The sequence below is a fragment of the Rhinolophus sinicus genome, linkage group LG06 (genome assembly GCF_036562045.2).
Source record: "Rhinolophus sinicus isolate RSC01 linkage group LG06, ASM3656204v1, whole genome shotgun sequence".
NCBI classification, from domain to species: domain Eukaryota; kingdom Metazoa; phylum Chordata; class Mammalia; order Chiroptera; family Rhinolophidae; genus Rhinolophus; species Rhinolophus sinicus.
Window position 1 is genome coordinate 29863954 of NC_133756.1, and position 15682 is coordinate 29879635.

The 15682-nt window shown below is 38.4% G+C and overlaps 1 protein-coding gene across 8 annotated transcripts in view; it reads left to right on the forward strand.

Annotated features, from left to right (window-relative positions):
- PATJ (PATJ crumbs cell polarity complex component) overlaps window positions 1-15682 on the forward strand; it is a 299829-nt gene that overhangs the window by 231421 nt on the left and 52726 nt on the right. For 5 of the 8 annotated variants that reach the window (XM_074334813.1, XM_074334815.1, XM_074334817.1 and 2 more), the window contains 4 exons: window positions 3546-3620; window positions 6772-6861; window positions 7727-7844; window positions 10999-11132. In XM_074334813.1, coding sequence (XP_074190914.1) covers window positions 3546-3620; window positions 6772-6861; window positions 7727-7844; window positions 10999-11132 — 417 coding nt within the window. The remainder of the gene's footprint in view (window positions 1-3545; window positions 3621-6771; window positions 6862-7726; window positions 7845-10998; window positions 11133-15682) is intronic. The other 3 variants (XM_019731220.2, XM_074334816.1, XM_074334818.1) reach the window with 1 other exon arrangement.

Consider the following 15682-nt stretch of genomic DNA (forward strand, 5'->3'; position numbering starts at 1 on the left):
GATTATATGCTGAACATTGCTCTGCTGCCATTATTATCGACCATGTAGAGTATTCCCAGTGTTGCCTTTTATGTCCACCCACTGGAAGCTGCTTCTCTTGATCAGAGTAATTTGCCTGGCCTGCAAAACATTTTCTCTCAGGAGCTCATAGCACTTGGCTGAGGATTATAACACAACACACACAGAATGTGTCAGATCCGTTTGTTTCATAAAATGGGATGATCTTTCCGCACTGCTTCCTCCGTCTTCTTACTTAGGGATCACTGCGCACAGTCAACACTTTAAAATGTCCCAGGACCTCAGCTTTGAAGGAGCTAAGAGCTCCCTTGGTGCAGTAGTTGGGTGATTAGCGATTTCTAAATTTATGTTTAAACACAAAGGAAAGTGACTCACCCGAGGTCACTGCAGTAGCTAGTGCCATGAAACTTTTTTCCTGCCCAGGCTCAAAATAAGCAGGCATCCCTTGACCTAACGCTGAATCTAAAATGGAGTCACTGTGTTGAGGCTGAGTCCCACAACTCCTGTGTGTGTTTGAGAAGAAATCAGCAGCATTTTCCCTTTCCCTTGTGGTTTATTCCTCAGTTAAGGGCAGGGGCTCTGGAGCAAGAGGTGTCTGGATTAATTTCTGGCTCAACAAATACTTTAGCCTCTCTGTACCTCAATGACGTCAATTCTAAAATGAGGATGATAATAGTACCTAACACACAGGTCTGCTGTCTACATCCAGATCTAAAATTTGTAACCTACCAGTAAATGGTAGCTGCCATTGCGATTATCATTGTCATCATGTACCAGCCCTGTCCTTCAGCCCAGGGGTTTAAGTTTTAACCAGCATAAAAAATGGAAGGGTATGTTGGACCAGATGCTTTTCAGAGCTCTAATTTCCTCATCTCATCATTCCACATTTTTGAGGACAAGAGAAATGGAAGGAAATTAACACTTCCTAAGCAACTGTTCTCTGCACTTGATACACCCCTTGACATATATACATCATTCAGTTATAATTCAAAGTTTTCATAATTTTTTTCTCTAATATCTGTCTCACCAGACATGTAAGTGCCGTAAGTTCAAGTCGCTGTTAGTCTTATTCACTGCTGGCCCCGAGGAGATGCTCAGTAAGCATATGCTGAATTCACCTTTGCTTACAACCCCTTGTTCAGGTAGCTGTTATTGCATTCTTACTATTGCAAAAGATGGAGGTTTTCAAGCACTACTATCACAAGTAGTAGAACCAATCTGAACCCAAATTTTTCTGGCTACTATTCCAGAGCCCTTTCCTTTTACTTACAAGTACAAGTGATGAGGACACGTTTAACCAAATTAGTGATGTCTCTCTGTTTTATGCAAATTGGGTCCTTAGCTGGGGAAGTCAACTCCTTTGTGCCACTGCTGGTTAATCTGGGTATAAGCCAAGTAGAATTGCCAACCTGCAATATCATTTCCAAACAGAGGCACTTTTGCTCTTCTGAAGGCCATTTGATCCACACTGGAAGGAATAAAACCAACAGTTTCCATGGATAAGGCAGTTTAAAACTTTTATTCTAAAAAGTCCCATGAGCACCATTTATTGACCTTCTCAGGTCTTCTCTCTTTTCAACTTTTGATCCTTTAAAGAGGAGGCCACAGGATCAGCTTCACCCAGTGTCCTTTTTTTCATGCCTGGCTCTGAAATCTCCTAGGTGCATTGAAGATTTAAGTTCCCAAACTTTATTTTATATAGCACTAGCCCTTTATCAAGCTCCTGTTTTATTCTACTATATATTGAAGAAACAAATAAGACGAAAAAAAAACAAAAGTCAATCATATTAGTATACGGGAGACAGACACATAAAATTTTTAAAAATACAATATAATGTTTAAAAAGTAGTGATAAAATACATTGGTCATTTGTGGAGGGCGCACCACCCAGGGGCTCAGGGAAGAATTAGGGGATGAGGCAATTTTAAAATTAATTTTATGTCCTATAATCTGTTTAGGAACAAAGTTTTTTGTTTATGTTTTTTTTAAGGCCAGAGGTGGGGGAGAAGATTTCTAGGATCTTTCTGCCATTTGGGGAAAATAAGAGGGAATCCAATTGAGACATGGTTCTGGTCCTAAAAAATAAGTTTCGAGTCGACAGCTAAGGGTGGTCACAATTATCCAGGGGTCCTAGGCTGCAGTCTCAGGATATTACATGATGGGGTTAAATCTCTCAGGTTGTAAACCCATAGGGAATTGATGAAACAGGATGAGATTGTAACCTAACCTAGTAATAATGCATGGCAGGGAATAACCTGATCATTATCTACTGTATTGTTACAAATCTGATGGGAGCCTGTTGTTGAAAAAACGGTATGCCAATAGTCCAAAAAGGAAACCAGGATGGGGGTGGGATAGGGGGTGTCAGTACAGCATCATTCTCCAAAGGAGAAAGTATCCTATCCAGGTAATTGTTTTCACTGATCCTATAGAGTTAGGAACATTGGTTTGTCATAGGTTGATTCTATTTACTATCATCATTAGCATCTTTATTAAATATCTGTTATTTGCCAGGTACCATATGAAGAGCTTTTCATGTATTGCTCCATTTAATCCTTTCAACATCCCTAAAGTCTATCTACTCATCTTTTCCCATTTTATAGATAAGGAAACTGAGACTCGGAGAGGTCAGATAACCTGCTCAGGGTTGCAGAACTTTTAAGTCAAGGAACTAGGGTGATAGACTCCTCACACTCCGCTGTACAAGTTATACTTCTCATCTCCAAATAGCTTACCTACCTGCTGACTGTGTACTAGACCTGCCACTTGGGTGTCTCTCAGACATTTAAGAAGGGCCAGAGTAAACCCATCCTTTCTGCTATCCAAATCAGTCTCTCTCCATGTTCCCTGCTCTGTCCAAGCCAAATACAGGCGTTCATGCCTTAGAGTAAACCATCAGGTGATAGTTTCCCCTATAAATTTACCTGTAAAATAGGATTGAATATGGTGGGAGGCAGACATAAGCATTCTGGTCAATTTGTCACTGTCATCATTTATTTCAATTAACTTCCCTTTAGCTATCCCTCGGTTTCCCGTGTGTTTTGGTAGTTTACTTCTCTCCTAAGTCTGGACGCTACACTTCTCCATGGGGTGCAGGGCTAACTCATCTTTGTATCTTCCAGTGTCTTTAGAGAGTGTACTTTTTGCCTCTAATTGAATATCTTAAGGGGCAAGAATTCTAATTTCAAGATTTGACCCCTGAAATGACTTAATATTGAGTATAAATACAGAGACAGGAATTACTGGTGTGACAGAAGGAGAAAAAACTGGCCAAAATGACTGTCAAAGGATATCTGATAGGATTAAAGCCTCACAGATCTGAAAGGGCCAAAAAAGCATTTGGAAATAACAAGCTTGTGTTCATTTCTGAGAGTTAGTCCAGATGGAGGAATAGAACTTTCATGCCTGGTGTGTTGGTCATTTTTGTAGGAGATCCAAGCCCTGTTAAATCGTGCTTGACTGCTAAAGTCAGAGAGTGCGCTTGAACCCTACAAAGCCACTAACTGGTTGTATCTTTCACATTTCAGGAAGATACCTCCCAGGTGGTTGGTCAAGGTGTGGTGGCAGATCAGCAGAAGGCACTGGAGTGCCCAACTGATGACGTATGTAACTTGCACGTTAGGTTTTGCTCTGTTGGAATGATGTGCATTATAAATAGGTTCCAGAAGAAAATAAGGTGATTGCAATGTAATTGGATCCTTTATTATTTGGCAGGAGGTTATAGTATGTCTTACAACCTAAAGTCAACCCACAGCAGTATCACCAATTCTGTGCAAAGTGTGTGGAAATATCCTCTGTACATATCCAGTACCAACACCCTAATCAAGTGTTTAAAAATGAGGCATCCCTGAAAACCCACTTGCACGTAAATTCTGAGAGCACTATGCTTTACATAATGTCATAAATAAAAAAAAACATAATGGGAGAACTTGTACTTTGATAAACGTTAGTGTTTCTTTATTTTGAGTTTCAACTTCTCTTAAAAAACTGTAAACTTCTGTCTGTCAAATTTTTGTTCTTTTGTGGCTATTGGGTTTTTTCTTGTGTTTTTTTTAAGTCCTGATTCTCATTTCTATGTGCTAGTTTATACTTTTGTGCTACTAAAATTTAGTATTACTATATCAACTATTTTTATGTTTAAGGAACTATTGATTACTAGAGCTTACAGAAAATATAAGCTATTTCAAACCTTACCAAAGAAAAGTCTCTTACCTTTGAAAAGTGTCTAAAATTATATGCTAAAGACCTAAACAAAAACAAATAGGTGTAGAGAGAAACTTAAAAATAACCAAATTCTGTTCAACTGAAAACCTGTAAGCAGTTTTTTTAAAGTTGAAAAACAGATTTTTTACTTATATAATGTATTATATTTGCAAATCCTATCTATGTGTTGAGACTTTAAATACTGCTACCTATCTCAAGACATATATCAAACATAACTATAAAATGTTAGAGCTGGGGCAACTCCTAAACATCATCTGGCCTTTCTTTCCTTGCTAAAAAATGGCTCTTAAAGCCTTACCCTTTGGGAAAGTGATTATAAGCCTTTTCTGTGGCTGCAAAAGAGAAATGGCCCAGAGATCAGAGGGCAACACCTGCAGGGAGGCTGTGTCAGCTCATTATGAAGAAACATTCGGCTGTGCCAAGATGGAATAAGCTTCCTTATAGAAATGGAATTTTCCATCCCTGAAGGTTTTCAATCAGAAGCTGTCTGTTCGTTTATTAATATGTTATCAAAGGACATAAAAACATGAATAGCTATTATTAATTGAACTCCTAAGTTGTTCAAATGACAAAGTTTAGGTGTAAGGAGATTAAGTGACTTGCCTGTGGGTACCAGCAAACTTAGCAATTCATATCTTCTTTTGAGTAGTAATTTTTTCCCCTATCGTGAAGACCTGATGAAGTGTAGACCCTTTCCCCAGAAAAACACTGATAAGTATAATTTTGATACAGCCACAGAGGTTTTATAGTTCTCTAAATTCTTTCTGTGGATCTCTTAGAAACCCATTTTTTCTTGGTTAAGAATCCATGGTTTAAGAAATAAGTCTCTCTCCAGATAGTTTTCACAACAATCAAAAAGGAAGGGAGGGAGGGAGGCAAAGAGGGAGGGAGGGAGGGAGGGAGGGAGGGAGGGAGGGAGGAGGGAGGGAGGGAGGGAGGGAGGGAGGGAGGGAGGGAGGGAGGGAGGTCTCTCAACAAAAACCAAACATGAAATATGCCTGGGCTCCACGTGCCTAGGTGCCCGTTTATTTGGTCTCGGATGAGGTGCCAGCATTCATAAATTTTAAAGGCCCCCAAGCAGTTCCTATTAGGAGGATAGGGTTGAGAACTACTGGTTTAGTTAGGTTGGATGACTTACAAAGTCCATTCCAACTCTTATATTCAAATATAATAACATTCAACAGCAAATCCAATCTTTCTTCCCTTTCATACTTAGTAGGTTGGTTTTGTGTCAGTGGGTGAGTCATGGGAGCACATGGTTCATCCATCACCACACCTACCAACAAGAGGGTCTGCCTCTATAATATACTTGTTTGCATATTTCCCTTGGTTTCCATGCACTGTTCCCTTATTTTTTAATTGAGTTAAATTCTACCCGTATCTGTTGGAAACCTACTACGCACAAGGAAATGGGATGCTACATGGAACTGGAATATAAAGATGAGGAACAAACATTCCCTGCTATTATAAAAGTCATACTATAGTAATTGCTGTCTCTTGTGCTTTCCCGTTTTAAAATTCACATGTTTTTTTCATAATTGAACTCTGTATCTTGCATTCACCTTTGTTATTGATGTTCTTTCTTGAGATGATAGAACACTGAAGTTGGACATGAGTACTGGATGAGTTCAGGTTAGGCTCAATCACTGCGAGAAGTTTCTCTTTTACTTAACAGTCTAAGTGTAATCTGTTTGAGGGTGATATGGTGTCTCCATGATGTCACAGACCCAAGCACTTCTTATCTGACTACTATGCCATTCTTTAATTTAATTACTCTATCATCCTCAAAACATGGCATCCATTTTTTGGTCTAAGATGGCTGCTCCAATTATTAACATCCCATCCACTTTCCAGCAAGGGAGAAGGGGAAGGCAGGATCCTTCTCCTTAAGAGAATGATCTGAAAATTATACCATTCATATCTGTTTATATCCTATTGACCAGGACTTAGTCTGTGGACACATCCAGCGTCAAGGAGGCTGGGAAAGTTGATCCTTGTAGAGTAATCAGACATCTAGGTGGTTCCATTACTCAGTGTTCTTCCACTTCTCTCTTTTTAAAATTACCGAAAATACGTATTTCAGTAAGTCTTTTTATAAGTATACAGTCATTATTAAAAGATGGTGATAGAAAAACTACAGGAAAAAAGTGAACATCTGTTCAATTATTGCCTAGCAGCTGCTTGATAAACATTTTAAACTTGTAGCATTCTTCAACTACCAACTTTTAGTCCTACCTCTTCCTCTAATTAGCTGTGTGATTTCAAATATATCACTTACCGTTTGTGTCTTGTTTCTTGATCTGGAGAAGAGAGTAATATCATCTAACTTCCAAGGTTGTTCTCATGATTAAATGAATTCATGGATGTAAAATGTTTTTGAAAACTGGAAAGCACAATACAGATGTACAATAGGTGGCACTGTTTTAGTTGTTACATATGATACAATGCCTTGTACTGAGGCACAACCTTTCACTGACAGAATCTTGAGGTGTTATTGTTCTGGAGCATTTACCTTGATCCTATTTCTAGGCTCCAGGGACAGCCTGGTGCTTCACTGCCTCCACCAGAATCTTCCAGCTGGGGCTGGGCTCCCTCGCTAACTACAGATCCAGAAGGCAGGTCAGGTCACTATCTATATTTATTAACTGCCTGTTATGCGAGCATGGAGTCCTTTTGGTATTTCTTAGTTTTCTAATACTAATCATTGGAGATACCATCAACAAAAATCCAGAATTACAAGTTAATTTTCTGATGCTCCCATAGCAAAGGTCTCTGTACCTTTATTGAATTACAAATTCATTTCCTGCTCTGAATTTCCATGCCTTCAATTTTGCTCTCTCTATGCACTTATTCGCTCACTCATTCATTCATTCATCAAACATTTATGGAGGCCCTACTGTGTTGCAAGTACTGGGAACCAAAGGTGAACAAGGTACTGTTCTTTTAGTTGAGTTAATTGTAATTGGTGTAGCCAACACTTAGTAGGCCTTCAGTAGATGTTTGTCGTTCCTTCCCACCTCTCATGTTGCTCAATTAACGTCCCTGATGCATCATGGACTATTGTGAATGTGTCCAGGAGAGATGGACAGTGTTGTTTGCTCAGAACATCTGCAGCATAGATTCTTTTTCAATGGGCACAGCACAAATTTACAAACTTTGCGTTGATTTCATCAGAACGAGTAGAAATTGTAAAAATGTTTGTTTTGCTTCCCAGCCTCAGCTTCATATCTGACCACAATGATAGAATCTCTTCAGCTTTATTCCTTCTTCCCTTCCGTGATCCATTCTTCACCATAACATTTTAGATGTAAAGCTCAAGAGGAAGCATGGGGAATGGGACACAAATCATCCTAACTTCCTCTTGTTTCCTCTCCCACTCTAAGTTCTTAAAAGGCATTATTGGAGTACACCACTGTTTTGGTAACAGCACAGCAATTTTAAAGTCTTCTCGTTGCCATTCACCAAATTTTTCTTCCTTTTTTAGGCTGTGTGCCAGATGAAACAACAAAAATATTTGACAAAAGTCTCCTTCAGTTCACAAGAGATACCTTTAGCACCAACCCCGTCATACCATTCAACAGATGCAGACTTCACAGGCTATGGTATGATTTCTTTTTATGAGCAGAATTGAATTGACTCATCAAACCTTAGAAAAGCGAGGGATCCTGAAAAGAGCACTGGACTAGGAGTCAGAAAGCTTGGCTCTGTACACCCCTCCTCTGCTTCTTTAGCTTTGAGACTTGGGCAGGTCATTTTACTTCCTATACCATTTTCTTCATCTCTATCATTGGGATTGCCTAATGCTTGTTGAATATAAAAGTACTAGAACAAAAAAAGGCCTTCGGTAAATGCTATTTGAATCTGAAGCTTACAAATTATTCTCTAATCTCTCCAAAAGACTGTGTTTATTTCATGAGTAATATTTCTTAAAAAGCATATTGAGCCAAATTGTTAGCTTTGCATATGTTGATGTAAGCTATTTGAAGACTGTTAATTTTCAGTGCTTAAAGAAATTGGTATTCACTTTCTCTCTTTGAATTCCTGGCTTGAGTTATGATGACTGGCATTTGAAAATAGAACTTCAAAATGAATAATGAGTATTTCCATTTTGCTTTTATGAAATATAAGTCAGTTACAGAAAAATAACAACAACAACAATACTTTAAAACACCATGCTCACCAGTGGCGAAGCATAACACTGCATGAATTTAGTAGGCCTGACACCTTATGGTATTTGTCTTTTACATATGTTTTCATAAATATTAACTTACAAAAAAATTTAGCAAGCAGGTATTATTCTAAAGCACTGGATTTTTACTAAAATACCTGATGAATGTGGTCAGAAAACTGTGATCTCTGGGTCAAATTTGGCCCACCATCTACTTTTATATGGTCTGCAAACTGAAAATGGTTTTCCCATTTTTTCAAAGGTCGAAAAAAAATCAAAATAATATTTAATGAAAATTATGTGAAAATCATTTATGGACATTTTAAAGTTTTATTGGAATACTCATTTGTTTACATATTGTTTCTGGCTGCTTTTACACAATAAAGATAAAGTTGAGTAATTGCAACAGAGACTATATACCTTATAAAGCCCCAAATATTTTACCACCTGACCATTTACTGAAAAAAGTTTGCTAACCACAATGTAGACCAATTGAGTTTTGATAATATATATAGCACGCATTTATACATTGATGACAGAACTTAATCATCCTATAATTTAATCTGTGGAAACTTTATTTAGTCAGTCATCTACTTATGAATCATTTATTGGGGGCTTGGTATGCATCAGGCTTTGGGCTGGATTCTCTGGGGGAAATCAAGCCGAGACCAACTCAGGACTGGCTAGGGTGAGACATAAGTGGAGGAGGAAAGGAAATGCCATCTCCAGTATCTCTTACTATGTGTTCACTCTCTTTTCACTCAAGAGACTAACCTGGTCATTTACAAAAGGAAGATAAACTTTTTAAAGCATCCATGAAACGGTGCCACTGGTATACCTTGTTTTTATTGTTAGTTAATGGGAAGTGAAGTATGAAATACATATGCTGCAAAAAGATCTAGAGACAAATTAGGTTTATAATATTTTACTTCGAATATAGCATTTTTTATTGTTACTGAGTTTGTGTCACTAAATTTCTCACTCTTAACCAAGAGACCATTAGATTAATAAATTCCATGTGGACAGGAACAGCAACTACATGAATGCTACAATATGCCAGACCCTGGGCAGGGTACCTCACACACATTTAGTTCCTCTAACAGCCTATTAGATGGTGGTTACAGCATTTTACTGATGAGGAGTGAGCCTCAGTTTCACCCACCTATTAATTTTCTTCTTGGGAACTCAAATCTATTTCAGCGCCACTCCAAAATCTGTGCCCTTTTGTCACAAAGACTATGATTATTGCTTAACGAGAGCAGAACCGCCCCAGTCTTACCTAGAGCCTGTTTCCTTTTGTTTTCTACCAGGAATTGGCAAACTTTTTCTGTAAAGAGCCAGATAGTAAATATTTAAGGCTTGCGGGCCATATGGTCTCTGTTGCAGCTACTCAACTGTGCTGTTGTAGTGTGATAGCAGCCTTAGACTAGATGCAAATGAATTAGTGAGGCTGTGTTCCAATGCAGCTTTTTTATGGACATTGAAATTTGAATTTCATATAATTTTCACATGTCTTGAAATATGTGTTTTGTTTTTTTTTCTTCAAGCTTCTGAAAATGTAAAAATCATTCTCAGCCCTCAGGTCATAGTCCTCTGGCCCTTGGTTCAAAGAGCTTTGTGGATCTCAACTTGGCCCCTGTACATTTGCTGCAACTCACCAGTAGGGGGCACTCTATTATCAGTCCTTTACCAAATAATATTCCATGTAAGAATCAGTACTCATGATAATCAAACTTTGTTATAAAAAAAAATTACATTCTCGGGAGACTATTATTTGTATAATAGCTTCTTGAGAATAACATTTTGAATTTTTTATTTTTCCGTGGATTAGTTTCAGTCATCTGGAAAATGCACATATGTAGAATTTATGCTAGATAATGGGTACTATTAAACATTTTTACTTAGCCTGTAAATCTCTTCTCCTAGTTTTTAGAAAAACCCAGTCTAAAACAATGGTTTTAAAAAGTAAATCTTTATAAAACAGCAGTAATATTTTTAACAAGCTTTTCAGTTATGGAGTCAGCAATTAATTCTTGAGTGTTGTGCTTATAACACATTTTTTTTCACTGTGTACATTTGGGATCATTTTTAGGTATATTTTATTTTCAATTACATCATTGCTTTATTGATTAAATACTTTATAATCTTAATTCATATGATGTATTCTAATTGGAAGGATTTAAGCACTGTTGATAAATGTTTTATAACATAACTCAGAATCTTCTGTCATAACCAGTCTTTATTCTCATTATAACATGTCTATGTGTGCTTAATTATTTAATCATCTTAAATTTTCCTATACCAGTTTTCATGGTGTATTTTAAGATTAAAAGATTTACAAACTAAAATAAATTATTTTGGAAGGGGGTGGTAGTTATTGCTTTAATCTCAAAAGTGTCATAAGAATATCATGTTTCTTCATGCCTGGGTAAATGGGCAGTAATGACCCAGCTTTTTCCTTCATGTTGCTTGGCAAGAAAAGAGTGAAATGATAAACACATAAAAACCATGCACTCTCCAAGTATGGAGTGTGCAAGCTGAGCTTCACCTCCTACTTGCCAGTCATTTTGTGTTCAATCCTTCTCCAGGTGGTTTCCAGGCTCCTCTGTCCGTGGACCCTGCCACGTGTCCCATCGTCCCTGGCCAGGAAATGATTATAGAAATATCCAAGGGACGTTCAGGGCTTGGTCTCAGCATTGTGGGAGGAAAAGACACACCCTTGGTAAGTTTCTAGATGTGAACTATATCTGCTGTCACACTTGGTTTGGAGCCTCATTATGGCCATGTGTCACTGTTTGGTATAGTTGGTTTTTTCATGGTATGGGAAAAAAATATAATTATAAATGGATACGTATCCATATTCTGGCCAGCTTTCAATTTTTTTCTCAGTGTTTAATGTTTACCAGGATCTTCTCCATCTAGGATGGTGAATATTTTTTGTAAATGCTTATTAGACCAGCAACATCACAGCAGCATTTAGAAATATTATAACAGTTTCTAGGATGGTGCCTGACACATAACAATGTGTAAATATAAGTGTGAACTATTGTTATTATCATAATAATTATTATTTAATGGAATGCTAGATAAAAGTATATGTCATTTATTCCACCCCAACAATTTAGGCTTTGCTTTATTCTGACCATGGTCACATCCACTCAAAATGTTTTTTTAAAAATTGGTGTAGAATGTTAGTTTTGGCTTGGATGATAGATCTTTGATTATTTAGTACCTTTAGATTGTCACTAATCAGTAGTGCCATTAAAATGTAAAACTTCGTGTGTTTTGATTTACTCCAAATGTGATAATCAATGCATATATATTTTGAATAGGCAATGTGTGCACATTATACAGTTAAATTGACACAAAAGGATATAAAGTGAAAAATAAATACCGCTTCTACCCTTTTGCCCTAACCTTGCCCTCTACCTCTACCCCCAACTCCAATCAGGGCCTCTCCCTAGAGACAATCACTCTTATTAGTGAACATGTTTTTAAATGAATATTTTCATATTTCTTTTGCCTGTTATATTTAGTAAGGAATAAATTGAATGTGTCAGATTTACAGATAAAAATAAGTATGACATGATCCGTAAAATAATTCTTTCTATTTTTGGTGGTAATATAATGTTTCTGTGTTAGTACTATTGAGGGATGGGGAGACCCTTTCTATTTTTCCGTAACAAATACCAACCCCCTAAAGCACTAGGCAACTCAGAAACAGCATACGACTATACTATAGAAACCTGGGTCTTGATGCCTTCTCTGTGTTTCCTGGTCATGGGCCTTCTCTGTCCTACTCTCCAGCCTGACCTGGAGAATCCCGTTGTTCAGTTTGACCCTACTAGTGAACCACCTGAGAGTGCTCAGAGACTGGTGTTTAGTTATTAAAGGAGTTCATCTCCTTCAACTTGATTAAAGATGGGTTGAAACTTTTTTCCAGAGTTCAGGGTAATTTATTTCCTAAATTATTCTCCCTTTGCCTGTGCAGGCAGGAACTGCCGTGTGTGGCTTCCTGCGTACAGTATGATGTTTTTTCATCAGCATGGATGGAACTGAGAACACCTGGACTTCACTAGCTCAACAGCCAGTTTTAGCTCTCAGCCCTACCATGCGTCTTTGCCTTCTGAAGGCCCCAGAACTTTTCTATAGTTCTCATCTGACTTGGAATGCTATCTGTTCAATTTTTATTATTGAGAAAAGAGGCAAACTCTTCCTTAAGTTTCCCTTAGAGTGATTTGGTCTAGGCTATATTTTTTTATTGTATTTTTAATAATGCTTTCTAATTATATGTGATCTGGTCTTTGTACAGTTCATGGAAATACTTTGGCCAGCACTCCATCCAGCTCCTAATATATGCAGGAAGTAACACACCATCAACAATGCACCAGAGCAGACCACTGTTCCCCAAACTGCATATGCATTCCAGCCTCTCAGACTCTGGTCCCTTGCCCTGAAATTGCTCTCTTCCTGCCCTCTTCCCTCCCTCTTCCCCAGAAATTAAGATTCTGTACCTCCTCCAAGTCCCCCCGCCCAAGGATGTCTTTCCTGGCTTCTCCTACTTCCATGGTTTCTCCTCTCTCGGCTGATCTCTGAGCTGAAGGTTGACCATTCCTCTTTTAGCTCTCCGTCATATTTCCTCTACCATTTACCAGCGGGGGCAGGTTCTTTAACCTCTCAGAGTCTATTTCCTGATCTATTAATGGGGATAGTAATACCTTACAGAGCTGCTAGAAGACAAAGATATGACCTGTATACAATGCTTAGCGTGGTCAGTAGTACGCAGTAAGCAGTTGTACATGACATGCACCTTCCCCAAGCCTCAGTTTCCACACACATTAAGCTTAAAAATCCTGACTCCCTGGGTTGTGGTGAGGATCAGACACTTTATTAGATGTAGATAATTTTATATGAATGGAATTGTTATACTAAGGCCATTGGGGTAATATTCCGAAAAGATGGTTGATCCTGAACACTGGGTGTGTCTCACTTCCGGGCCTACCATTGCCCCGAAAATAAGACCTAGCTGGACCATCAGCTCTAATGCATCTTTTAGAATAAAAATTAATATAAGACTGAGTCTTATATTACATTATATGAGACCAGGTCTTATAGTAAAATAAGACCAGGTCTAATATTAATTTTTACTCCAAAAGATGCATTAGAGCTGATGGTCTGGCTAGGTCTTATTTTCGGGGAAACACAGTAGTTTTCTTATTTTCCCTAAGAGATGTTAAATAATTAAATCTTTATAAATAAAACTATGTTTGAAATGAACCAGAGAAATTACACTTTTAGGAAATTCTGTACTGAATTCTTTCAGAAAGAAAAAGGAACCCTCTGATTGATTTATTGCAAATTTAAGTCTCTACTGTTTAAAATAAGGCAGAACTAGATTTCCCATTGGAAATCAGAAGACTAATCAGCGTGTCTGGCCTAGCTGAATGAGTTTGGTAGCTGCTTTTTTTTTTTTTTTGCTTTTGTTATTATTAATATTTTGTTCTGTGTGGGTTGGTTAGAAAACCTGAAGAAGGTGTGCCCACACTGCTCTTGGGTCTTCAATATTGCATATGCTTCTGCTCCTGCCTGCCAGCTCGAGGGCTTCCATTGTCCGATGTTACCTCCCACACCCTGGATGTGAGGCTGCTTGCTAAACACTATACTCTGTCTGGTTCTCTCGCCAACGTGAGGCAGCCAATAAAATAAAAATAAAATTTTAAAAAATCTTGAAGTTCATAATATATAGTTCTGCCTTTTGAGACTGTAAATCCCATTGTCCTTGGAAGGATACACACCACTTAAAAATGAGAAATGAGACACAGCTTTTATTTCCTAACCTCAGGTACCTCATCAAAAGCTAGAAGTTTGACTCACGATACTATACTATGTAGGCATGTGGTTTTGGTGAGGCTGAACAGCGTGGGGTGGAAGGTGCTTTAACAGATAAAACCATTGTTTACCATCATGAAATCTTTATTCTGTGTTTCCCCCCCTCCAAATCTTGACATGGAACATGCAATCTAATTCACACTCCAGGTCACATCTAGTCAGGTCCTGGGAGTGCGTCCAGCCAGCAGGAAGTTGGAAAACCAACACGAGAGCATACCAGAGGAAATTGTGGACCATATTGAGACCCACTGTCAAGAGTACCTTTACTCTTGCCCTTGCACATTTGATTATGTGACGCATCCTTACGTCAGCTCTGGTGCCGGGAAAGAGCACGTTCCGCGTGCTGGTGACCCTTCATGAGCATCTGCTCCAATCCTCCCAATTAGGATTTCCATGCCCTCTTTGTTGTATGTCCAACAGATATTTTTGCTGTCTTTAGAGGAATTGAGCCTCTGGGACTTGGTCTTGACACCACATCAGTCCTATCTGCTATAAATAGTGTCTCTGGAGCCAAGACAGATGGTTTCTGAGATCACAGAGGGAGATCTCACTTAGCATCCCAATGTACTTGCAGAAGGTCATCTAAACAGACCTTTTAAAATACCACGATAATGAGGAGGGTAGCCTTCTGGGAAGGTTTATGAGCGCACCTGGACCCAATCCTCAACGACAGATTTCTGCCTCTGTTGTTTTAATCTTATGATGTGCTCCCAGGTCTGCTTTTCGTGAATGTGGCTCTCCTGTGATAGGTTGCATATGTTTGCTCAAAGGCTGCCCCTTGCTTAGTGCTGAGGATACAAAATTGAGTGAAAAACCCTGTCTTCAAAGTACTCACACATTCATTCAAGTTGATTCCACTGCCTTTAATGTTTATGGTCTAATATAGAGAATCAACCAATGAAAAATAATAATAGGGACTATTAAAATGGGACTTCCTTTGGAAAGTAGAAAAGGTAGAGCTGTAGTACGTGCTTTATAGATTTAATTAATATAGGCTAGTTTTTATGTTTCTCATAAGCCAGTGTCTTAGTCCATTTGGGCTGCTGTAACAAAATACCACAGACTGGGTGGCTTATAAACAATAGAAATTTATGTCTCCCAGATCTGGAGGCTGAAGTCTAAGAGCAGGGTGCCAGCATGGTCGATTGAGGACCCTCTTCTTCGTTGGAGGCTTCTCGTATCCTCACATGGTGAAAGGAGCAAGGGAGCTCTGTAGAGCTGTTTTTATAAACTCACTAATCCCATTCATGAGGGCTCTGCCCTCATGATTTAATCACCTTTAAACAGCCCCCACCACCTAATACCATCACATTCGGCATTAGGATTTCAACATATGAATTTGAGGGGGACACACAGCCAGGAAACCAGAAAAGGTATATTGCA